We start from the raw sequence: 26,144 nt of genomic DNA on the forward strand, positions 1-26,144 counted from the left end.
TCTCGGCCATTTCGGCACCTCGCCCATCTTGGCACCTCGGCCATCTTGGTCCTCTCAGACACTCGTCCACTCGACACCTCGGTCATCTCGGCACCTCGGCCATCTCGCCACCTTATCTCGGCCATCTCTACATCTCATCTTCGACATCATCTCGACACCTCGGCCACCTCGGTTCTCTCAGACGCTCAGTTCACTCGCCACCTCGGCCATCTCAGTCCATCTTGGCACCTCAACCATCTCAGCACCTCATTTTAGTAGCTCAAACATCTCAACACCTTAGCTATCTTGGCACTTCAGCTCAGCCATCTCGACCATCTCAGCCACCCCGAACATCTCAGACACTCGTCAACACCTCAGCAACTCAACATCTCAGCAACTCAATCATATTAGCAGCTCAACATCTTAGCCATCTCAGCACCTCAGCAACTCAGCATCTTAGTCATCTCAGGCAGTTCAGCATCTCAACACCTCGCCATCTCGGCCTCAGATGTCATCTCAGTCTCGGGTCCCAATTTCATACACCTCGGACTCATTTCATATCCTAAGTATGAATCTTTATCTTTTGTGGGTCCATGAACAAGGTGCGAATATTCTTGAGACATATGACAGTATAAGAATAAAAGAGTAATGATAAGGTTGTCAGGTTCCATTGAATACTCTCTTTTCTGCACATAATGCTAAAAGAACGAAATCGATCAACACCCGTCAGATTTGATCTTCTCATACACTTCTATAATAATGCCGCTATAGTCGACATGGAGATGCTCTTTTGACGGCTATATAAATCCTAAAAAAAATTTCTAGGGGCGCATCTTCTTCTCTCTGGTTTGACTTTTGAAACTCTTCTATCATCATTTTCCTTCCTTTCGACACTCTATCCCTCTAGAAGAATCCTAATTTAAGCGTTCGAGTATTTTGTTGGGACTCTCGGGTACCAGTTTAGCCTCTTTTTGAAGTGTGTTTCAAGTTCCTATCAACTTCCTCATCGAGCTCTTCCAGGAGGTCGCATGGTATTTAGTGAGAACAAGTACATTGAAATATTTTAGTTGTGTTCCAATGAGCATTTAGTGTGGATATTTTTGATAATCATAATTGTATTTTATGATGTGACATTTTTTATGAGTATATATATATATATAACCAAAAGTGAATTACATATTCTTGACTGGATTTGCCTAATTCAAGTTTGCACCATGAATCTAACTTAACAAAGAACCGGGCGTAACCATTTTTGAACCTGAGTCGTCTAACTTAACAAAAAAAAAAAACCCCTAAATAAAGAAAAAGGGGGTTTTTTGGTCGATTTGGGAAAAGGATTAGAATATGAGGAATTATATTAAGTCAATTTATATTATTATATAATAGATTATTGTCAAAAATTATGGATCCTCTAAAAAATAGATCTGAGTGAAATGACTATTTTACCTCCTAACAGGCACGGCTCTAAAACAACGTTGACACGGTATACATGCACTTGTATATTTATAAATATTTGCTCGACATGTTCATTCTCAAAAAGACATCTAATTCTAGTTCTCTAGTAGTTTTTTCAATACTTCAGGTATTTATTTAGTTGTTTGAATCGATTAATCTAGAAGGTAGTCAATTTAGTTTCATAAAAAATTTCATTGTTCATCAAGATAAATTAATCAAGAAATATGAATGGACTGGGCCGATCACCCCAGGGATTAAGTCAATGCGACTCACTGAAAGATTATCATTTTTTTTAGATTATCTTCTTATTAAAAGAAATTAATTCATAATGTATCATAATTAAAAATCAATTCATAAATATTTGATTAATCATGAAAATGTATTACCGTTGCACCGTAGCGCTAGAACTCTAGCTCTCTATTAGTGAACCATGGAGGCCATGTCTAATAGTTTGTGGCCGTGTACCTCTAGACACTACTTAAAATTCTGAACATCCACCGTTCAGTAACGCATCTCCTTTTGAATCCAGAGCCAAGCACACACCTTCATCCATTACGACTTGCTCATGGTCCACTGGAAGAACAAATGTTGATACGGGCGCGTACCTCTGGCATGGTCACATACCCTCTAAGGGTCCTAAGGGCTCTAGCTTTTTCGACCCACTCGCCTACAACGATCTTTGCGTGAGGAAGGATCCATTCTCGAGCGAGCTCTTTGGCCTCAACTTCTGATATTTTTTGATGTGGTACCGACCCTAGCTAGTAAGGAAGCCTATGCTGAAGGTGACACCTGACTAATGGCTCGACCATACCAAAGGTACGACCCAATGGTTGTTGCCCTTGACATCCTACATTTCTCCATGCGGCTAGTCTGCGGGTGGTGTTTCGTTCGTGCGGTCACTTACGTGGCTCATCTAGGATTCACTTGGCAGCCTACATGGATATTCTCTTCATCGACTATATAAGGTTCGGCAAAGGTAGGTGAATGTATGCTTTTGTTAGTGTTAGCTCTTAAAATCAATTATAAGATGATTGCCAATGAAATTTTTTATGATATTTTATTAATAAAAGATAAAGTTTATGATTATTATATTTACTTCATATCTATTTCAAATGAATAAGTATAATAATATCTATGGTAGTAGGTTCTAGTCTACAGCATATCAATTGGTTGAATTGATAGTGGGAGACTGTAGATATATATAGAGAACATTACTCTTAACTATTCCTAATTAATACATTGAAACTAGTATGTAGATCTATTGTGTAGGACCGATGCGTGCGCTAGAGGGGGTGAATAACATTCATCGTTCGTTCTTTCTATCAAATACACTTGCAATAGAATTAGTAAAATAACACAGAGACATACGGATTTACTTAGTTCCTAACCCCCAGGGTTAGTATGTCCAAGGTCTATGCACGAGAAGACGCTCGTCCACTAATGGTCTCATTTTCAGGCCTTTGTCCGGAGGCTGAAAAATTTGTCTTACAGTCCAATAATAATAAAATTAAAGTGAGAACAATAAGACTTAAATAATGAAACCAAGCGTATAGCCGATCTAGAAGTCCTTAAGCGTCGTGCACTCCTCTTAGAACTTCTCCGATTGCACGAGCAAGGCATTGGTCGCGTTCAGCAGCACACAAGATGAAGAGTGGTAGGAATTAGGGTTACTCCTTGTGGTGCACGTTGAGGCCCTTATATAGACTATTCCGGGTGCTTGGATTCTTATCCGGGAATTTCTGAAATCGATCCTATCCTGATCTAGTTCCCTCGAGTCTATTAGGGATGATTCTTCTTGATTCGGGCGCCTAGACCATCCAAGGTCGCTTGGACCATTCAGGCGCCTGGAGTAACATCCGAGTTCCAGGATTCAATCAACTCGGGTTTGACCTGAGTTGACTCTGGACTTGGTTCGACTGCTTCTGTTTGCTCCTCTTATGCTTTTTCAGTCTTACTTTCAACTCTTGGTTCCTGCAAGATAAGCATATAAACACACAAGCAACCTAAGCCTTGTAGTCTGTCTGACCTACTAGGCTTACTTGAAACTTACCATAACCTACTAGGTTTATCCGTGTCTAACTTCCAGTTAGGACTAGTCACTTTCACAGGTAAACTTTCTATCTGCTAAACATCTGGTTACTCTTGATCTGTTTGGACTTTCCCTTGCCTAACCTCCAGTTAGGACTAGTCACTTTCATAGGTAGACTTCTCACCTACCAAACATCCAATCATCCTTGACCTATTTTGACTTTTCTATTGCCCTCTAATTAGGACTTCCTTGCCCAGCTTCACTCATCAGGAGTTTTTGTCCAACTTCACCAAGTATTCCTTGCCCAACCTCCAACCTAGGACTTTCCCTGTTTAGCCTCCAACTAGGACTTCTCTTTTGCCTACCTCAACTAGGGCTTCTTTGCTAGTCATCTGATCAAACTAACCTGACTAGACTTCACTCATATCTAAATATTAGGTCCTGTTTGGATCAACCCTTAATCAAACTAACCAGACTCAAGTATATTGTCAAATATCAAAATCCTAGGGGTAGACTAGTGCTCCTTGCACCAACACACTAATAACTAAATCTCACAAGTCATGGATATCAGATATCAAGTTGACACATGAGTATATATTAGAGAATATATACTTAAATTGACTCGCCATGAGAATGTTTTATGAATCATTATATGAGTGTTTATAAACATTCTCATAGTGACTATTAATATAAATAGTCCTTAGACCTGAAGTCACTATAGTTCCCTACATAAGGAGTTGTGTATTTTAGTATCAGCAAACGTCACTTGTAACAAAGTGGATTATAAAGTCGATCACTGGGTATGCAATAAATTATGTAGATGGATGTGAATAATGTAGATGGGATCTATGTCTTCCATATGACAAAAGTGATATCTGTGGGCCTCTTGATTAAGTAGGACTACTAAAATACATGGTCATACTCAAATAAATCAATATGAGATATTGAGCTCATTTGGTTAAATGAGTCTACTTGGAGATCAAGAAACACAAAGATTGATAAGGGAATGACACAGTCTATGTGTCATGGATCAATCTAGATATCGAGGATAGAAGGATCAAGTTATACAAGATAATAGACAGAGAAAGGTTAGGTCGGATCTCAACATTCTCATCACTTGTGTAGCAATGATACATTGCTAGATGTCACTCATTGCTTATGTATCTAAAATATTATTTTAGAGACATTGCCAACTTTACGAAAACTATTAGGTCATACACAAAGAATATATTAATTTGGAGATGAGTTTATTTTAGTTTGATTAAAATATGATGGACTCTAAGATTATAAGGTTAAGTCTAATCCGAATTAGACTCATTGAGTTAGACTCGAATGAATCCGACTCAAATAAATCTAACTATTGGATTAAGTATAATCCGAATAGACTCAAATAAATCCAACTATTGGATTATTAGATTGAGTTTAATCCGAATTAGACTCATTGGATTAGACTCAACCACTAAAATGATTAATGTCTATTAATAGAGATTAATGGAGCATTAAAGAAAGGGAGAGCAAAAGGTAAAAATCTTTTGTATTTATTGGATAAATACAAAAGTCATTCTTTATAATGCATTTGGGTATGATCACTTCTAGTCTCCTCTTTTTTCCCTCTTGGCCGAACCATCTAAGTTATTAGCACAACGAAAGTGGTTCTTATTCGAAGGTTAAGTTCGTGCAACGAACGAAGGACGTGTTCATGTGGATAACGAAGAGGCATGACCATTCTGATCGTGCTAAGATCTGCCGAATCAAAGTTGATGTTGGGATTGTTCCGTTCATGCAACAAAAGTGACAACTCGATCATACATGTGTACTGTATTTGCATGAATCTTTGGAGGGATTGATTTTTCCACTGTGTTTATTTGTTATTTTTCACATAAGATCCCTACAGCTTTTTCTTCTCTCAAGAGGAGACTATTCTTCTCTCTTGAAGTGTTCTCTCTCGCGTACATGCAAGCTTCATCTCTCTTGGCCCAGAGCTAACCCGATCATCGAAGGGGTCCACTGGCAATGCCGATTCCCACCAACGAGCTCTTGTTTCGTAGGATACCAAGGTTCAACTAGCTAGAGGAAGGACTCAGTCGCAACTCTAAGGACAAAAGGAGAGGAGCAATCCGAGCGTGAGGAAGGACATTGATGGCATCCGAAGTTATTGTCAAGGTGATTATTTTCGACCTAGCACTTGATTGGACTTCATTCGACTTCGCTCTTCAGTTTGACTTAAAGGGGGGATATGTGATGGTATTTAGAGTTATTGCCGAGCACCCCTAGTCGTTAGAGTCCTTACCTGAGCAACCCAGCTCCTGGCCTTACTTCCCGAGTAGCCAGATTTTGTCCCGAGCACCTTGACTCGTCAATCTTCCCAAGCACCCTAGCTCGTTAGTCTTCCCAAGCACTCCTGACTCAGTCTTCATCTTGGAATAGTCGATTCGCACTCCCAAGCACTCATCTTCACTCGGTCTCTGTTCTCCCGAGCACTCAACATTCATTCAACGATTTTCCATTTGGACTCGGGAAGCCTAATCGGCCTCAACTTTTGACAATTTGTCACACCACCAACTCAACAATTACAACTCTGCAGAAGGTGACACTTGACCAACAAGTCGATAGTGTCAAAGATACGGTCCAACAACTATCATCTTTGATGCCCTAAATACCCCCCTCAGGTAGATAGTTGGTGTCACAGGCAGAGCCAAATTGATGCCTACCTGGGTTGTAGCCCGGGGGCTCAACAATGATGGAAAGAAGAGAAATTTTAATTTCTCAGGAGAGAAAAGAAAAAGAGGAAGATTAGCCTGAGTAACCGTATCAAAATCGACATTCATGACTCACCATTTACGATCAGCCTGGGTAAATCGTCCGGGTTGGCTCTGCCATTGGTTGGTGTGCTATATAGAGATTCCCTTTTCAGAGGGCTATATAAAGATGGATGGAGGTAAGTGGAAAGATATGATCTTTTTGTGAGTGGAGGCAATTTTTCTTTCAAGATTCTCTTTCTTTTCAACACTTTCTTTCTTTCTTTTTTCTTCTTCACACCTTTGTTATTCTTTCACCTTCAATTGAAATCGACTTAAGCATCAAAATGGCTATACCGATAGAGCCAGTCAATCCTAACACTCTTTGATATCTCAAGAGTGTTAGGATTGGCGGCTCTATCGGTATAGCCATTTTGATGCTTAAGTAATTTCTATTGAAGGTGAAAGAATAATAAAGGTGTTTTCAAGCTGTTGAATTTGGAATATTCAGAAGATGAATGTAATTTCAGAAGAAAAGGAATCCGAGTAAACGAAAAAGACACCATCAGACACTATCAATGAACATATTATTATATTGACTAATAATGTAAAAGTAAAACATCCTTAATTGAGAGTAGACTTAATTCACTTGATAAGATATTTCCTCTCTAAAAAATTACCTTTTCACCTTTTATTAATACCATATGCTCTCTCTCTATATATATATATAATTTTTTCTATTTCTATTTTTAAAGATTTTTATTTTTTTTAACGCGGATTCGGCACAAACCTAAGTCCCTACTGCACTACCTGACTTGCGAACAAAACTTGGCATTTTGCCAGGCAAGCCATGAGCCTGTATGCACATGCCCGTTTTAATTTAAATTTACAAGTACGGATTAAGTGTAATACCGTATGAAAATGGGTAGGATTATTCGGTAATCATTTGGTAGAGAGAATTGACGTATCATCTGCACATGCCATTTAAAAAAATAATAATAATGATATTAATAATTTTTAATTTAATTTAATAACAATATGTACAAAATTCCAATTCACCAAACTATATTAACAAGTGAATCATCTTAAAACAATTGATCTATTGATTTTTTTTTTAAATAACGGACTTTAGAATGAAGAGAAGTCGTTTAAGAATAATTTGGTGAATTATTCGCTTTATATAAATATGTTTGATCATTCTAGATTTTGACTTGGTCATAAAGTCAATAATAATACATTAACAACCCTTATGAATGGTGCAGCCAATACTTTCCAAACCTCTACCAACTGCGCTACCAAAAACATGATTTTAAAAAACTTTAAATAATTTTTTAAAAGATAATATAAAAATAAAAAAAATAATATACTAATTTTCTTATGGAGTATAAAGTTTTTTTTTAAAAAAAAAATAAACAGAGTTTTTAAAATTGCAAAAACAAAAAAAAAGGGGTACAATCTCAGTCCCCCCTACGTTGAGCTATTTAGCATTCTGTAGCCGAGCCACATGGTTAGGAATTAGGATTCCTCTCTCGCTTCTCCATCTCGCCGGCAGTCACCGTCCCAGCCACATGGCCACGGGGTGGCTGCGCTCCCTGCATTGCAAGTCTAGCTCCGTCGACGACGTGGTTTACTCCCGGACGGCGTCGTCGTCTTCGTCTTCGGCCAGGAAGCCGCTCCTCTCCTCCGTCTCCTGCGGCCCAGCCTCTCACGCCGTCAGGGACGTCATCGTTTCCCCGAAATGCCCCTCCTCGCCGCAGAAGCCGAAGGCCAAGAGGTCGATGGCGAAGACCAAGGCTAGGCAGAGGCCTGCCCGCCCGCCGCCCTCGCCGGCGATGGGGCCGCCCGCCCCCGCGGTGCCCTTCCCGACGCTCGAGGATCTCCCCGCCGGCCAATCGTCGCGCCGCGTGGTCGAGATCATCTTCGCCTCCAGCTGGTCCTCCTCCTCCGGCGGCGGCGGCGGCGCGGCCGCCCCCTTCCCGGGGGAGATCGAGATGCTGTTCCGGGTCCACAACCCGGCGCGGGCGGTGGCCCGGTTCGAGGAGTGCCGCGCGGCGGCACGAGCACGGGCCGACGACGTGCGCTGCGCTGCTGACGGGAACGAGATGCTGCGCTTTCACTGCGGCGGCGGCGGCGGCGGCGGTGGAGTGGTCTATGACGCCGGCGTGGTGCGCAGCACGGTGTGGTCAGGGGGGAAGAAGGTGGAGGGCGTGAGGACCTTCTCCGGGAGCGGAAGAGCGCATGCGAGCGGGGGTGGCTCGGCCGGGCGGCGTGGGATGCTGGTGTGCCGGGTGGTCGCCGGCCGGGTCAGGGCCGAGCCAGAGAACGAGTTGGAGGCCGAATCGGTCAGCCTCACTTGCGGGGAGCTCGTGGTATTTGATCACCGTGCGGTGCTCCCTTGCTTCCTCATCATCTACAAGATCTAAACAAGACTTGTAATCCACCATTAACTCACTTTTCTTTCTTTCTTTCTTTTCCGAATCAAAATCTCACCATTTCTTTGAGACTTTTGACTCCTCGCGCCTCAGTGACTCAGGAGATTGTGTGTCGTAATGTTGTAAAAAAATTGGCCCTTTTCTTCTTCAAGTGAGCACGGAAACTATTTTCCATCTCGTGCTTTTTGTTGTTTTTTAGCATCTACGTTTGTCTCTTTGTTGTGGGTTAAGTATGTCTGTGTCATACTTTTCTGTGCTTGTAAGAACTTTGGCTCCTTTGTGTTGGATTTTTTCCCCTTCTCGCTGGATTTGTTTGGTGTTATGCAGAGCATATGAACTTGTTCGGTGAAATGGCAGGAGCATGTTTTTAGCAACTACAATTACAGATCCCACTTACTTTGTTCTGTAATTTCCAATCTTAAATCTAATTCAGAATGGACATTACCCAAAGTTTCTAGGTCAAGGCATGCAGTCTTGAATCTGCAGGAAGAAGACAAGCAGGTGCTACTGACTTGTATCATTACTGACTCCTGAAAATTTTGAAGCCGAGAAGGAGAGAAGAAGAAGAAGAAAACTTTGAATTGAGAGGCCAACTTCTCCTTTCTTTTAATAATTTTTTAAAACCTTTCTAGTAATTGCTAACCTACATGATGGTTTCCTTACCTTTACTCAGGCATGTCTCCTCGACCATGCTCCTTACTCATTGCTTGCTTTTCTCAACACAAACATTTGTTTTGATCCATGTTAAAGGCTAGCACATTCCCTTGATTTAAGAGACGAACATAAAAAGGATTACCACAAACTCTTAGCAGTGGAACAGTAGAAGTTTCTGATGTTATCATGGCTGCACAAACTAAATTCTCAAGTTCATTTCTCAAATTATATATATATATATATTCTGGACATGTGAATTGGTCCTACCAACAACCCTTCCAACACCCATTTATTTGCTGCAGGATGGCTACAGTAGTCAAAGTGTCTTTTATACTCGAGTAGGCAAAACTTTCACAGAACATGTAGATTTGGTCTGTAGATTTGTTTCTGGATAATGCATGTATCATCATAGCTGAACAGGAAAAACAACAGATTTTTTTTTATATACCGATCATAATAGCGTTGAATTAACCGTCCAAAATTTTGGCACTACCATCTTTGCCACTCAAAATGATTAGTCTGTGGCGTTGGTGTACGATACTGCTACTGGTCAAGTTCAATGCGGGGCTGTATCAGCTGGAGCACAACCTCATTAAAATGCTCAGTAGTCAAGTCAGTCTTTAGGCATATTTGAGAAAGACATGGATGGGACCACTCTGGTCCAAATGCTTCAAAATGTGAGTTCTTTGAGCATCCCTGAAACTATCGATGCCAACATTTTGAAGCAGAGAAATATAAATGTCAGCATTTGTTAAGAAGTGTTAAGTATTGATTGAAAGCTCAGGTAGGTATAAAGGTGATAATTTTGAAGGTTTGTAGGTCATCTTTTCTTTAGACTTATTTTATTTCTCCTTGTTTTTCTTTCCATTATGGAACATCTTCTTCGAGTTTTATTGTGTTCATGTATTGATTCATTCTCATCACTCTCTTAGCTAGGTGTGCTATCTCACCAGACTCATCACTTGTGTCATCACTAAATGAAAAATATAAACAATCCAACAAGCTTAATTTCTCAATGAATGGTGGAGATAGTTTCTTCATGGGAGTTTTGTCCTTCTTCTTCTTTGTCTCCTTTTGATTGATGTAATTTGCTTCATGAAGCCCCATAATTGTACACAAGTCTTCAAGAGTTATCTTCACTAAATTCTTATACATTGAGATGGCTTCCTAGCAATCCATCCAACACGATCCATATATCGGTAATTTATTCCCCAATTGTATTAATTTGTTGATGATCTTCCAGTATCATCCATGCATCTATGTTACAATTTCCCTTTCCTTCGTCTCGAGAATCATCATTTATATTCTTAACAAGACTTGAAATGAGCTTGGACTCAAAGGACCTTTCATGTAAATCAATTATCGAGACCAAAGTTCTTTAGCATATTAATATGTACCTATTTGTTAAACTCTTTCTTTGATAGTCATGTTTGATTTTTTTCTTTCATTATTCGGGGGGCTTATATATTGTTTTGTAACACATAATTTTATGTCGAACAGACCATTAAGTGATCTAATTGATATTAATTGTGAGTTTGTGTATTGGATGTGAATTTATATGTGTAGAACTCATTAATCCATTCTGTTATTAATGATGGACTGATAATAGATTGAGTTTGTTGCTATATATAGAGCATTGTCTCCGTAGAGTTGGATAATACGAGATCTCCCCGCTTCCCATTAGTGAGGAGAGTAAGGCTCCGTCACTCAAATTCCTACAAAAGATTCACCTCTTTATTCTTCTTCTAGGATCTCCAGATTTCATAAACGATGCTAAGACGATGGCGATTCCATTGCATTCAGGTCATATTTATCTTTTGGCCATCATCTGCTATTTTTTTATAATTTGCACCATAAGTTTCGATGTAATTAGATCCTGTGCATATTTTCTTTTCTAAGTTCATATGGTTGTCAGAACTTATTTAGAATTCATGATCAAGAAACATACATCAAGTGGTATCATGTCATAGGTCGTTTCATCGATTTTAGAACAATATAAAGTTAGAGTTTTCATTGATTTTTGATTGTTTAATGGTAGATTTTAATCTACTAGCATAAAACAATGCTTGATCATCAAAAAATAAAGAAGAAAAATCTAGAATTAGGCGTTGCTTTTGTGTTTCTCATATTTTTTCATGAAGCACATGAAGAACAGTGAAAACTGCCACAGTTTTCAAGGAAAACCATCACATTTGATCCGAAAAAATTGAACTGCGTTGAAAATAGTCGACTATTATATAGCATCAATCGATTATTGCACCTAAAATAATGAGTAAAAATATTTTGAGTTGATTGTGGTACTTGATTGATATTATTAGTCGACTGACTGTCATATAGTACCAATCAACTAATGTGTCTGAGGTCATGCATAAATTTTTTTTGGATCGACTGATATACTCAACTGTTGCTATCACTCAACTAATATTTAATATAGTCAATTGATGGTCACAGGTCAGTCACAAAAGGTTTCTTAATTGATCGAAGCACTCGACTGATTTTGCATTAGTCAATTGTCATATGTAACAAGCGACTGATGTGTCCGAACATAAGCACAGTAGATTTTTCAATTGATCAACTTACTCAATTGCTAATAATAGTTGAGTTCAACACTCGATTGATCAAGATTAAGTCAAGCACAGAAGCTTTGTTAGTCGATTGTTGTTCATGAACCAATCAACTATTGGGCCAGCACTCGATTGTCATTAGGGATCTATCGATTACTTCTATTCAATTGGGTTTCATAGGATTTTCTTGAGTCTATTTATATATATGTTACTAAATTTAACTAATACTATCATCAAAGTAAAAATTATTAGGTAGATTTAGTACATTTTGTGTTGATAGACGTATATCTATGTTAAAAATAATTGGCCTAAAGAAAAATTTCTTTTAGGTCAAATATATGTTTAAGGTTTGTTCACATAGAAAGAATAAATTTTGTTAAATCATGCATATAACATGTTGGTCCAAAGAAAGACATATTACATGGATTATTCAGAATATTATGAGCTATGGACTCCAACATACTCGTATAAACTATCAAATTATACACATAATATATCGACCCAAAGGAAGGCAGATGTAGTCAAGTAAAGTTTGAACTATAATTACAGAATACTGCTAATAAATTGCATTATAATCTAAAGACTGAATGTAATATTGTATTTGGTATCTCATTAAGAGATCATTCATATGCATATTTTATGTTGCATAATTCACTTATATATATTTATCTATGTTCTTGGCTTTTATGTGAGTTTAGGGTGTTTTCTCTTTTATAATTTAGTACAATTAGTAACTGCCATCATAACAACATCCTCACACTTACCTGGAGAAATTTTGCCTAATGGAAGGAATATGTTATTGTTGTATTGGGTTGCATAGGCTTAGATTATATTGCATTGAGACATGATCACTTCACACCGCTGATCCACTATGGAATAGAAGGCTAAATCTGAAAAGTAGAAGCTTTTTAATTGCATGAGTTTAAGTATTGTGAAATTATTAATAGAAGATGTTAGAACTTTCCTAAAATAACTTGCAGACTATTTCACCTTGAATGAAAAGGTTGAGACAATTATAGTATTATTAAAACTTATCTCATCTCATGTGGTATAATGGAAAGAGAAGTATAAGGGAGTATATAATAGTGATGTATAATTTCGCTACAAGACTAAATAAGACACTAAAACTTGAGATATCTAAAAATATGTTAGTACACTTTCTCTTGATGTATCTCCTTACATAATTCACTCCTTTTAAAGTTAGTTATAATACTCAAAATGAATAGTGGATATTAAATGAGTTTATTGTTCAATGTATGCAAGAGGAGGAAAGATTGAGATGAAAAACATCTGAGAGTGCTCACTTAGCATCCACTTCTTAAGGTTCAAGGAAGAAGAGGAAAAGGACCAATATTAAAAGGAAAATGTAAACAAACTATGGATTATGGGGCTTCTAGTCATAAGGAGCAAAAGAAAACAAGATAAAGAATACACTTATTTCTTCAATAAAAAAAGGCATATGATGAAAGATTATCGCAAATACGTCAACAGACACATTAAGAAAGGTAAACTTCTCAACTTTTCAGAAGTCAACTTAGCAATTATGCTTATTGACACTTGGTGGGTAGATACCAATACTACAATTCATATAAGTACAGGATTGTAGCAAGAGCCGACTATCACTTGATGGTGCAAGATACATCTATATGAAAATGATAAAAAAGCTAAAGTATAGTCGATAAGTGTTTTTAGGCTTTATTTATGAATCGATAATTTTTTAAATTTGGATAATATATTTCTTATACTATCTTTTAGACCAAACTTAATTTCTATTTCTTATTTGGATAAATTAAATTATTCTTATTCATTTGAATTTTTTTTAAATATTTTTCTAAATTCAATGTTAATTAGCAATGGTTCTTTAATTGATAAGTTAAACAGATTAAACACTTTAACGTTTACTAACAATGAAATAATGCATAGCCTAGATACAAAATGCAATCTGACTAACGAGAATTCTTCCATGTTGTGGCATAGACGTTTAGAATATATATCCAAATAACATCTAGAAAGATTAATGTCATATGAAATTCTTGATTCCCTTAACATGCCAAATTTTAATGTCTACATTAAGTGTGGTAAGAGAAAAATAACTAATAAAAAAATAAAGATGCAAACCAATGTAGTGAAGTCTTGGAATTAATATATATAGATACATATAGATCATTCCCTAAGACATCTTGGAATGGACACGCGTATTTTATTAGTTTCATAGATGACTATTCTAGATGCGGCTATTCATATCTTATCCATGAGAAGTCGCAATCTCTAAACATGTTTAAAATTTTTAAAATTAAAATTAAAAATTAACTAGATAAGAAAATTAAGGCTATCAGATCTAACTATGGTAGTGAATACTATGATCAACATGATTGATTAAGTGAATAATATCTTAGACCACTTGTGAATTACCTTACTGAGTATGAAATCGTACCTCAGTATACTATATCTGGTACACCTAGTTAGATTGATATAGTTGAGCGACGAAACCAAACTCTAAAGATATAGTAAGAAGTATGATGATTTTTCTTCTTTACCAGTCTTTGTGGGGTGAGATTCTCAAGACTACAGATACCTATTTAGTAGAGCACCTAGTAAGGCAATGTCAAGAGCCTTATACAAGTTATGGACGGATAAAAGCCTAGCATTAGGCATTTATACATCTTGAGTTGTCTAGTTGAAGCTAGGCATTATAGTTGTCATTTTATAAGTTACTTTGAAAAAACTAGGGGCTTTAAATTTTATATCCCCTTAGCTTAAATAGAACTTTTTCGAGATAGATAATGCCAAATTTATTGAAAACAGTGAAAGCACTAAGATTAGGGACATATCTTTTGAAAAGGAATATTGTAAATACTGTTGTGATTACTACAAGTGCAACAAGTAGTGGTATGATAACTATGCCCTATATTATGGAGATTCACATCTAGTGAGAGTAGTAAATCAAGATATTTTCGTACCACCTCTAATATAAATGGAGGGACCTTCCACTCAGGTTTAGATATTTCCTCTTATGGTTGAGCAGATGCCACAACCACCTCAAGTACAAGTGTCTTTAAAGCGATCTAGTAGGGAAAGAAGATCGACGATTGCTCATGATTATGTTTATCTCCATGAGCATGAGTTTGACATAGGAATGGAAAGTAATCCTATAACTTTCCAAGAAGTCAAATAATGCTCCAATCCTGAATGATGAATAGAAGCCATGAATGAAGAGTTGAAGTTTATGACAGACAATGACGTTTGAGAACTTATCAAATTATCTAAAAGTATAAAAGTGTGAAACTTATTAGTTATAAATGGATATTTAAAATCAAATAAGATTCACATGGCAATGTCGAAAAGTATAAGGCTTATGTTGTTGTCAAGGGATTCTTAGAAGAAGGACATTGATTATAAGGAGCTTTCTTGCTTGTTTCTATACAAAATTCTTTTAGGGTAATCATGACACTTATAATTTATTTTGATTTGGAACTACATCAAATAAATGTAAAGACTATATTTCTCAATAGAAAACTTTGAGTCTGAGGACTCAAAGCACCTGGTATGTAGATTAAAGAAGTCTATTTATGATCTAAAGCAGATGTCCCATCAATGGTATAGAAAATTTGATTAAATAGTTACTTCATTTGATTGTATGGAGAATCTCGTTGATCAATGTATATATGTTAAGTTCAAAGGGTATTATACTTGTCCTATATGTGGATGATATTTTATTAGCAAGTAATAATAAAAGTTTGCTACATGAAACCAAGTCAATTCTATTAGGTAATTTTGAAATGAAAGACATTGACGAAGCATCCTTTGTTTTAGCTATACAAATATGTCATATGATCATTCAAGGGGTATTCTTGAACTTTCACAAAAGGTCTATATTGAAAAAGTACTTATATAGTATAACAAGAAAAATTGTACACCTAATGATATACCTATGTTTAGGGGTGGCAAATTCAATTTACAGCAATGTGTCTTGAATTTGAAATAAAGGACATATAGAAATTTTCTTGTGCATCAACTATGGGGAGTCTCATGTATACTCACGTTTGCACATGTTCGGATTAATATATATAGTAGAGATGTTAGACAGATATTTAAGTAACTCAAGTCCGACGCACTAGAAATATGTGAATAGAATATTGTGGTATTTGTAGAGAATTAAAGAATTTATGCTCACGTATTGGAGATCTGATCACTTGGAGGTGATTGAATATTCAAACTCTTACTTTGTTGGATGCTTAGATAATAGAAGGTCCACTTCAGGTTGTATTTTCATGCTTGTTAGAAAGGCTATCTCCTTGAAAACCATCAACCATATACTAATAGTGAATTGATAGCCTATCATGAAACATCCAATCACAAGATTTGACTACGAAACTTCATCACAGCGTTGCAAATCGTTGATGACATTGAAAGGTCATTGAAGATCAACTATGATAATAAAGTCGTTGAACTTTATGCTAAGCATAATTGCAGTTCATTGAAGTCAAAGCACATCGACATCAAATTTTTAATGGTTAAAGGAAGAGTTTAGAGTGATCAAGTAACAATAGAGTATATCAGCACAAATTCCATATTAATGGATCCACTCACTAAGGCTTTGCCGCCTAAGATGTCTCATGTGCATGGGTGGATATAGAGATTCTTCTATTGGATGAAGTACACATTTAGTGAGAGTCTGTATTTATCGTTTCATGCTCTATGGTGATGAACACATGTTTATTTTAGTTATTGTGCATACTAAAGATTATAGATACAAGTATATTTTATTCTAACATTCTAAAATAAAGTTATCATGATTTACTATTGTTGTTTAGCATATGCTATTTGTAAATATGATACTAGATTTCTTTTGAAATTATAAGGTTTAAATCATGATTTACTACTGCAATTTAGCATAAAGTGTTTACAAATATGATCAAGACTCTTTTGAGTTAGGAGAACTAGTTAGAAATTGACATGTATATAGATCATATTTCATGTAATTTTCATACTACACATCCACATATGATTTATGTCATTAATGACATTGGTATTGTGTTATAGTACTTATAGTAATATTGACATCTTTAGTCCTATACCAATACAGTTAATGGACCATATTATTTTAAAAGAGTATTTTTACCCATAAAGCTTAGTATTGTTGAGCTCAACTAAGATTATACTTGTGTATTGTATATAAAATCATATGTAGTTCAAGTGGAAGATTGTTGAACTTTATCTCACTATTCGGTGGGCTTACATGTTATTTTGTAACACATGGTTTTATATCATTACGGACAAACTCATTTAATGATCTAATTGATGTTAATTATGAGTTTGTGTTATTGGATATGAGTTTATTTGTGTAAAACTCGTTAGTTCATTCTGTTATTTATGATGGACTGATAATAACATTATATTGGGTATGTTGTTATATATAGGGTGTGATCCCCGTATATTGGATAATATGAGATCTCTCCATTTCCCATTGGTGAGGAGAGTATGACATCGTCATCCAAATCTCTACGGAAGATCCGTCTCTTACTTCTTCTTCCATGATCTCTAGATTTTGTAGACAACACTAAGACGATGGTGATTCCATTGCATTCATGTCACATTTATATTTTGGTCATGCATCATCTTTATTCTTTGTTTAATTTGTGTTGCAATTTTGGATGTAACAAGATCCTATGCATGTCTTGTTTTGTGAGATCACAAGATTTGTTAGAACTTATTTAGAATTCATGGTCAAGGAACCTCCATCAAATCCTCATCTAGAGGGTGTACATCAGCCCATTCATATGCAATGTACTTCTTTCTAAGGTCATGTGATCACTTGTCTTTGTTTAACTTGTTTCGAGTTATTTGCGTCAACTTTATTTAACTTGGTTCTCGTTATTGTTGGCCATTTCTCTTTGAATGCTACTTCGGAAAAGATCGTGAGCACCTATTTTGTATGTGAGTCATTGCTTTAATATCAAATGTTATATGATATTGGATGTAAGGTAAGCTACTGAAAATCAAATTTTGATGTATCCATTGTTAGATATTGGAAGTAAGGTTCTCCGTAGTAGTCAATTGCAACTTTCTGATCTACCTCCTCACAGATGATCATGGGACCGATTGTGTGGAGCCGTTGGGATGAAAGATTTCATTTTTTTGCTGAAAGATGTAAGGTAAGCTACTGAAAATCAAATTTTGATATCCATTGTTACTTAAAATAATTGTTAATTTCAAACATATACATGTGATTTTAAATTTACAGGATACATATATCTAGATCTTGTAAGTACAAACTCACAACTTGTCCAAGAGAATGAAATCATAAAAAAAAAGTCTATCATAGAGGATGAAACCACTGTAGAAATACTTGGACACCTAAGCTATTTGATCGATGATGAAACCACTAGATTGATCTTCGAACTATATATACCTGTCTTGCTAGAATAATGGAAGTTAAGGCAGACAAAATAAACTCTTAGAAAGGTGTCAAAAATATTTACTACCCAAACATATGAATCGGTATACTATGATAACTATAATAATAATTTCCATGAGAATTCATATCAAATACAATCTATTTTAACAAAGATAAATAAGTTGATAACTTTTTTCTTAATAGTTTGAGTATTAAGATAAGTGATTCATATTCAATTAAACTTAACACACTAATTGCAGGAGTGCCTTTGCTTGGATCATGATTCATGTGTAAGCTTTGACTACTTGGGAAGGAAAATTGCTGTTGCACTTCTCTGGATTTGCTTTGCGTCCAATGTCAACCTTGGTAGCTATTGCCTTTATTAATGCTGGCACAAGTGACAGATTTTCACAGGCACACTACCTACTGTACGACAACTATTATTAACAATATATATAACGTACCCATCAGTCAGGTCATAAAGCCTTAACATTAAAAAAGGATTTTACATGTACTGAAACAAACGCCACAAGTTTGGTGTAGCTAAATTGATAACAACAAACACCAACTAAGATTTTGCATGAAAGATTCACAAAGACGGCATTGCCGTGAGCGAAGGTTCAAGCTACTTACTACAAGATATGCTTGGACTATCACAGAAATTAAAGTGTATCAAGGAGTGAATACTTAAGATACTTTCTAGAAAAGTCCAGCTGCAATTGAGATAAATCATGATCAGTAAATCAAATTGATAGCTCCAGTAGTTCCAGTAGTTTTGGTGTTAGACATGTCTAAGATGATGCCCTTTGCTTTCCCCTTCCTGTCAAAAACATTAGGGTTTTACAGTTTAATTTCTGTGTATCGACAGCCTTTGCGCCCTTACTCGAAATTGGCATTCAGGTTTGTCTCTGCGTTCCTGAAAGAGATAAGTACTGGTGGAATCATAAACAGCACTCACTCAGTCCTCACTAAAGCTTGTCGGAAAAAAGACAGATATGCTGTCTCGTAGCAAGGGCCCTCCAATTCCCTCCACCATATTTTTCTTTGTCATGCAAAATGATTCATTGTGTAAGGATCGTAAGGTATCTTAATAGATAAACTCAGTCAAGTTGTATACCATGGAACCTCTTTCCTGTCGAACAAATAGTTGCACTTTTCCTTTGTTTTAGTCTTGATTTTGTCTTTGTACGTCCGTGCACGGTCCATCAACTGGATAGCAGCTTGTCTTTGAGTTTCTGAAACCTCAAACTCAGTGGATGTAGCTATCGCCAGTGCCATCTACTCTTTTCTATCTCTACTTGATCTTTAGGTAGAGACTGAGATGGTCGGTGTTAGTTAAGTCACCAAAACGATTCTTTACGACTTAATGAAGCCAATGCAATCGTTGATCGATAAATTTATGGCACAGAGGAAGTGCATTTTGATCATGATATTGAGGTTTAGCTGCTAATCTTATTTAAGAAGGTGTTCTAGATCAACTATGATACGCTCTATTTGATTAGGTGATCTCCGATTGGCCAGGAGAATATCAATTTGGTCATTATAGGCGGCGCACCAGCTGTCGTACTCCAGACGGCGTCAGATAAAGGAGATTTCCTATTGGCCAGAAGAATAGCACCAATATATATATATATATATATTTATATATATTTAATAAATTGAAACTTATAACCTACTTATATAGTAATTAAAAAAAATTCATTATACGATTTATATAATTTTACTCTTAATTATTTTATACAATAATTTTAATCAAACTTCGCATGTGAATTGGCGCGTGCATTAGATTAACTGAGTGATTTGGTCTGATTTTTTTATAAATTCCCAAAGAGCTGACATGAAATTCCAGAGTTCCCAAAAGCACATCTAATTTTAATTTTACTCCTCCACCAACCTCTCTTTTTTTCTCTTCCCTCTTAAATTAAATTAAACTAATTTAAACATAGTTTAAACTTTAATAAATAATCCTCTAAATTTATTTATTTTTAATTTTAATTTTAAAACATTATTAAAAAATATAAAAATATTTTTTTAATATCTTCTATTTTTAAATATCTAATTATAAAAGAATAAAAAATAAAATAAAATTAATAATGAGAACTCATTTTATTAATAAAAATATTTTTAAAATAAAATAAATAATAATTATGGTGTTAGTTTCTGAAGACCTAGAGAGGGCTGGTGTGGTGTTGGATTTTTAAAAATTAATACCATAACTTAAACACTAATATCATTGTGATGCTTGTGTTTAAAAAATAAAATCAATGTGGTGCTAATTTTTAAATACCATCAGCATAGCTTAAACACCATCACCACCATGGTGCTAGTGTTTGGATTTCACTTAGTAATAAATATAGATCTCTAAACAAACTTTGATTTAGCGTACAAAATGTCACATTCTGATACTTAATTAAGTCAAAATATTACGACCTCCGAAAGCATGCATTTGGCACAAACACAAAACTTATTGTAAGGATGTCAGAACTATACATGGGCATCATATATACCTCCTACACATTAATCTCTCTCATCTCATTATAAGTTTTCATAAATCCAAGTCTCCTAAGTCCATCAATGAATTTCCGTAAAACTCATTGATAGACTTAGAGAACCTAATCGGGCTCATTCCAACTCATATAGATTTCCCCAGGAATTCAAATGTGCTTTCTGTTATCATCGTAAAGATTCCCAGTATTTCTTAAAAGGTTTAGAGAGTTTCAAACTTCGTGTCAATTGACACAGGCCTATATTTTCATGTAGGAGACTCATGACCAGAACTTCTCACCATATCTTCCTTCTACACACTCACCACTTCCGTCTTATTGTAAAATTTTAAAAATCTAAGTCGTTTAAGTCCATCAATGAGTTTTGACCAAAATCCATTGATGATTCATCAATGGATTTTGGTCAAAACTCATTGATGGATCTAGAGAGATCTAATCAAATTTATTCCAACTCTTATGAGTTTATTAGGTAAACTTGAGTTTAAATAAACCCTAGTTTATTGGTTTAAGGCCTTTCCAACAATCCTCAAAATGATTTGAAATTTTCAGAATATTATGGTACTGATTTATGAAGAACAACACTACTATGATACTAATTTTCGAAAAACAACACCACAGTATGTGAGAATAACTAATACTATGGTGCTAGTTTCAAAGACCAACATCATTGTGGTGTCAGTATTTAGAAACCTACATCAGGTCTGTGTTAATTAGCGTGCGACCATAACTTTGTCTACATATCTCAGGACCAAGATTAGACATCATATATACCTCCTACACACTAATCTCTCATTCTTTGTGAAAGTTTTCATAAATCTAAGTCCTCTAAATCTATCAATGAGTTTCAATCAAAATCGCCCCCGGGGCATAGCTGAGTTGGTTACGACGCAGCAGAGTTGCAGAAGAGGGTAAGGGTTCGAATCTTGGCGAAGCCAGGCAATACTCTCCTACGTCGTGATCAACTGCAGTTTCTCGATTTACCTCCTCACAGATGGTCGTGGAGCCGACCGTGTGGGGCCGCTAAAGTGACGGATTCTACCTTTTGCAGAAGAGTTTCAATCAAAATATATTGATGGATTTAGAGAGCTCTGATAAGGCTCAAACCAACTCATGTAGATTTTTACCGTTATCATCGTAAAGGATTTCAGCATTGCTCAAAAGGTTTAGAGAGTTTAATTCGATAACTTACACTACAGTGTGTGAGAATAACTAATACTGCGATATCAATTTCTAAAGATCAACACCATTATAATGTTGATTTTCGAAAACCAACATCAAAGTTATTTTTTATTATTTTGATTAACAAAATTAATTTTCATTATCAATTTTATTTTTTATTCTTTTACAATTAGATATTAAAAATATAAGATATTGAAAAATAAACAATATTTTTAATTTTTTATCAACTTTTTTATATTTTATAATTTTTTATTAAAGTTTGAAAATTAAATAAATTTAGAAGATTATTTATTATAGTTTAAACTATATTTAAATTCATTTAATTTAATTTAAGAGTAAATAGAAGAGAGAAAAGAGAAAAAAAATTAATTTAATTTAAGAGGAAAGAAAAAGAAGATTATATGCGTGTAAAAAAGAAAGAAAATAGATAAACTTACAAGTAGAGAGATAAAATTGAAATTAATTAATCTTTTGAAAAGAATGAAACGTACACCTCTTGAGAATTTGAAAATTTCACGTCGTCTTTTGGGAATTTGCCGTTGATTTTTAATGAGTGGATGATAAATTCTGTAGAATTTATTTTGTGTGGAACGCATTTTGATGTTTTTTTTTTAAATGATTATTTTTTATTATGCAGAATCCGTTTTCCTGAAACGGAGGCTAGAACAGCGCTTTTGCTCAAATAAACTTGGATTTCTCTTGCTCACCAAAAGTAATCAACAGAAAGGAGAAAGGAGGAGAAGAGAGATGGACTTCTTCCTTTGACACTCACTCCATTAATTTCTATTTATCTCCTTCCTCCCACCAGCTTGTCTTCTCGTCTTCTTCTACGTATGAAGAGGCACAGAGGATTCAGACTGGGGCGGTGCCTCAGCCGAGTGTGGCGCCGCCTCTTCCGCAGCCGGCACAAACACTGCCTCCGCCTTGAACGCGCCGCCAGCTCCTTCTCGCAATCAAGCCAGACCTCGAAAACGACCTCAAAGTTCCGCGATTGGGGCCTCCTCCTCGCCCGCCGCTTCCGCCGCTTCCGCCGGAATCAAACCGGCGCGGAGGCCACCCTTCTGGAGGATGATTCAGAGGGCGGGCCGACCCCGAAGGGACACCTGGCTGTGTACGTCGGGTGGGAAAGGTACACGCTCCCGGTGATCTACTTCAACCACCCTCTCTTCGGAGAGCTGCTGCGGGAGGCGGAGGAGGAGTTCGGGTTCCACCACACCGGCGGCATCACTCTCCCCTGCCCCGCCGCGAGGTTCGAGGACGTAAGGAATCGGATCGCCGCCGACAGCGACAGGTCCCGCCGTCGGAGCTAGCTTCCGATGCAAAGGTGAGTGGGCGAGATAGACAATCAGGCAGAGAAGCAGGGAAAGGTCCTCGTAGGCTCGGCGGCGGCGGCGGCGGCGGCGGCGGCGGCGGCGGCGGCGCTAAACAGATAGATAGATATCGCAAATTGTAAGACATTTTGCAAATGGGTAAAATGTGATATTATAAATTAATGTTTATTACATAATTAAGAGTTTAGAATTAATATTAAAATATTCATAGAGAGAGGAATGGATTAGCTGATTAAGTTTGTGAGACATAATTGAATTGGTTATGATAGGACAGATTTATTGAAATAGATAAAGATCGAATCTTGACAAAGTCAAGATAATGTCTTCCTTCATCATGGTCAATTATAATTTTCTTATTTATTTTTTTTATAGATAATCGTGAAATTATTGAAGTAACATATTTCATTTTTTTATTGAAGAAGTACGAGTTGATTCAAACGAAATTTAAAGAATCTACAAGGTAAAGTCAATTTAACGAAATTTAAACACCACGCTTGGCGAACTTAGAAGGACGCTGAACAGAGACTTTTAGGATAAAACCACAATAATCAAAGTTTGGTAAAAATTTTAAAATATATATTTAAATTGAAGTTTAACTACTACAGGCATGCACTTAGCTAGTTGTACACGTTGAATGTACAACTGACCCTTAATTTTATAATATCTTTTTTCTTAGTTTCCTCATTCATTCTATTGGACTGAATAATTTCATCAGTCAATTCGATCTAACACTGATTTTTATGTACAAAATGATCTTCTTTCCTTACACAACTTTACATGTCCCAATTCATGTGTGAGGCAAAAGAATGCACTAAAGATCTAAATAAATCAAAGTGAGAGTATGAAACTACTAATGAACATCTAGACATCCCAGGAACTTATAAATGTCCATGCACTTGCAATTTTAATAGTGTATGTCTGTTAAGGAGGAACTAACTATTCTAGAGGTCCTATGATCTCGTGTATGTTTTCACAAGGGTTGAATATTCGATTAAAATTGAATCGAATCGAATTAATCAAAATTGAATTAAATTAAATTTTTAGAACTAACTGAACCGATTGAATTTTCAAATAAAAAGCAAGCAAATCGAACCGATAAAATATCAATTAATTTGATTTTCAACCGAATTAACTAAAATAATTAATTTTTTTTTAATATTCTAAAAAATTTATCAATTAATTAAGGATTTATAAATTTTCTTATTTAAAAATTTATAAATTATTTTTCTATTTTGATTAATTCAATTTATTCGGTTTCATCACATTTTAAAATCGAAATCGAATCGAATTAACTAAATTAATTGATTTTTTTTTTAAATAATTAAAATTTTAAAATAACTAAACTTGAATTTTTCATTCAACTCAATTAATTTATTCAATTTAATCAAATTTTTACTCGCTCCTAATTCTCACATTTACAATTTGAGCAGTGTAACGGTATTCGATTATTTTACCTTCGTCACAGTGAGATGGTTATTTCATGTTAATGGGCACTCGAAAATTAAATTGCAAATATAAAGCCACTAGAGGTCCCAATTATTCATACATTACTCTACACTTGCATTCTAAGTAGGGTTGATCTTCCCGATTTACCTTGGTGGTCGGTGGAAAACTTCCGTGACCGGGCCGGCCACCCTCAGGGATTGAGTCCATGAGACTGATTGGGATTTATCATTTTTTTAAAGTAGGGTTGATCCTCAATTTCTCAAACGCAAATCTCAACTTTAACGAATTAATGAATGAATTTTGTTTAATGAATGGTTAATCTAAGAATTCTAGGTCGATGGGTCATTCGCTGTGAGCGCATCCCGATTTACTTTGGTAATCTATGAAAATTTTCGTAGAGTCGGATCAATCATTTTTAAAATTAATCAGCATAAGTTGAATACCTGATGCAAACTAAAAATAAATAAAATAAATAGGACAAGTCCATATAAATGAAATGGTCATCTCGCAAGACATAAAATTGCAAGTATGAGACTAGCAAAGTGCTCTTAATACTCACAAAAATTCATTCATGTTCTTTAATCTAAGCTTGAACATATGTTAGTGATAGTATGATAAAGATGATTAGATTGTAAAGAAAAATGTAATATATTAGTACTGATGGAATCAAAATATCTCCACAATGGTATGATATTGTCCACTTTAGATCTAAATCCTCATGGTTTTATTTTTGGACTCAACTCAAAAGGTCTTATACCAATTGAGATATCTTCCATCTAGCTTATAAACTCATGATTTTTCCATATATTTCCAATGTGGGACTTTGATTGTATCCCAACCAACAATCCTCCCCTTAAACAAAGGACCATTGGAAGCTCCTTACCATTATCCTTATGGTCCGGGTCTGAACTCTCTCTACCAGGAGTCCCCCTACCATTATCCTTATGGTCTGGGTCCGAACTCCCTCTACCAAGAGTCCCCCTAGCATGTCCGCTAGGCAAGTGGCTCAAGAGGGAAAAATGTCATCATGAACGGTCATGTCAGACCGTATGTCATGCACCGGGGGTTGCTCCCGTGCCGCTCTATAAGATATGCACGTCGTCGGCATGTCCGCTAGGCAAGTGGCTCGAGGGAGAAAAATATCATCATGAACGATCATGTTGGACCATATGCCACGCACTAGGGGTTGACCTCGTGACACTCTATAGGATGTGCGCGCCGTCGGCATGTCTGCTAGGCAAGTGGCTAGAGGGGAAAAAATGTCATTATGAACGGTCATGTCGGACTGTATGCCACGCACCAGGGGTTGCCCCTGTGATGCTCTATAGGATGTGGGCGTCGTCAGTATGTCCGCTAGGCAAGTGGCTCGAGGGAAAAAAATATCATCATGAATGGTCATGTCGGATCGTATGCCACGCACCGAGGGTTGCCCCCGT

The 26,144-nt window shown here is 36.1% G+C and overlaps 2 protein-coding genes across 2 annotated transcripts; both read left to right on the forward strand.

The window, feature by feature from the left end:
* Positions 1 to 7,742: 7,742 nt before the first annotated feature.
* Positions 7,743 to 8,852, forward strand: LOC141848005 (uncharacterized). Its single transcript, XM_074736117.1, has one exon. It carries the CDS (start codon positions 7,770 to 7,772, stop codon positions 8,622 to 8,624), a length of 855 nt encoding a protein of 284 aa, XP_074592218.1. The 5' UTR covers positions 7,743 to 7,769; the 3' UTR covers positions 8,625 to 8,852.
* Positions 8,853 to 22,624: 13,772 nt separating this feature from the next.
* On the forward strand, positions 22,625 to 23,334 carry LOC141847814 (auxin-responsive protein SAUR24-like). The gene has a single exon (XM_074735902.1). The coding sequence runs from the start codon at positions 22,765 to 22,767 to the stop codon at positions 23,239 to 23,241; it is 477 nt and encodes a 158-aa protein (XP_074592003.1). The 5' UTR covers positions 22,625 to 22,764; the 3' UTR covers positions 23,242 to 23,334.
* The last annotated feature ends 2,810 nt before the right edge of the window (positions 23,335 to 26,144 follow it).

The sequence above is a fragment of the Curcuma longa genome, chromosome 16 (genome assembly GCF_044706935.1).
Source record: "Curcuma longa cultivar G26 ecotype Majalengka, Jawa Barat chromosome 16, ITB_CL_G26_1.1, whole genome shotgun sequence".
In the NCBI taxonomy this organism is placed as follows: domain Eukaryota; kingdom Viridiplantae; phylum Streptophyta; class Magnoliopsida; order Zingiberales; family Zingiberaceae; genus Curcuma; species Curcuma longa.

What these genes read in the sequence shown, in the direction of transcription:
- LOC141848005 (XM_074736117.1), top strand. Translation starts at nt 7,770, where the DNA reads ATGGCCACGGGGTGGCTGCGCTCCCTGCATTGCAAGTCTAGCTCCGTC.
- LOC141847814 (XM_074735902.1), top strand. Translation starts at nt 22,765, where the DNA reads ATGAAGAGGCACAGAGGATTCAGACTGGGGCGGTGCCTCAGCCGAGTG.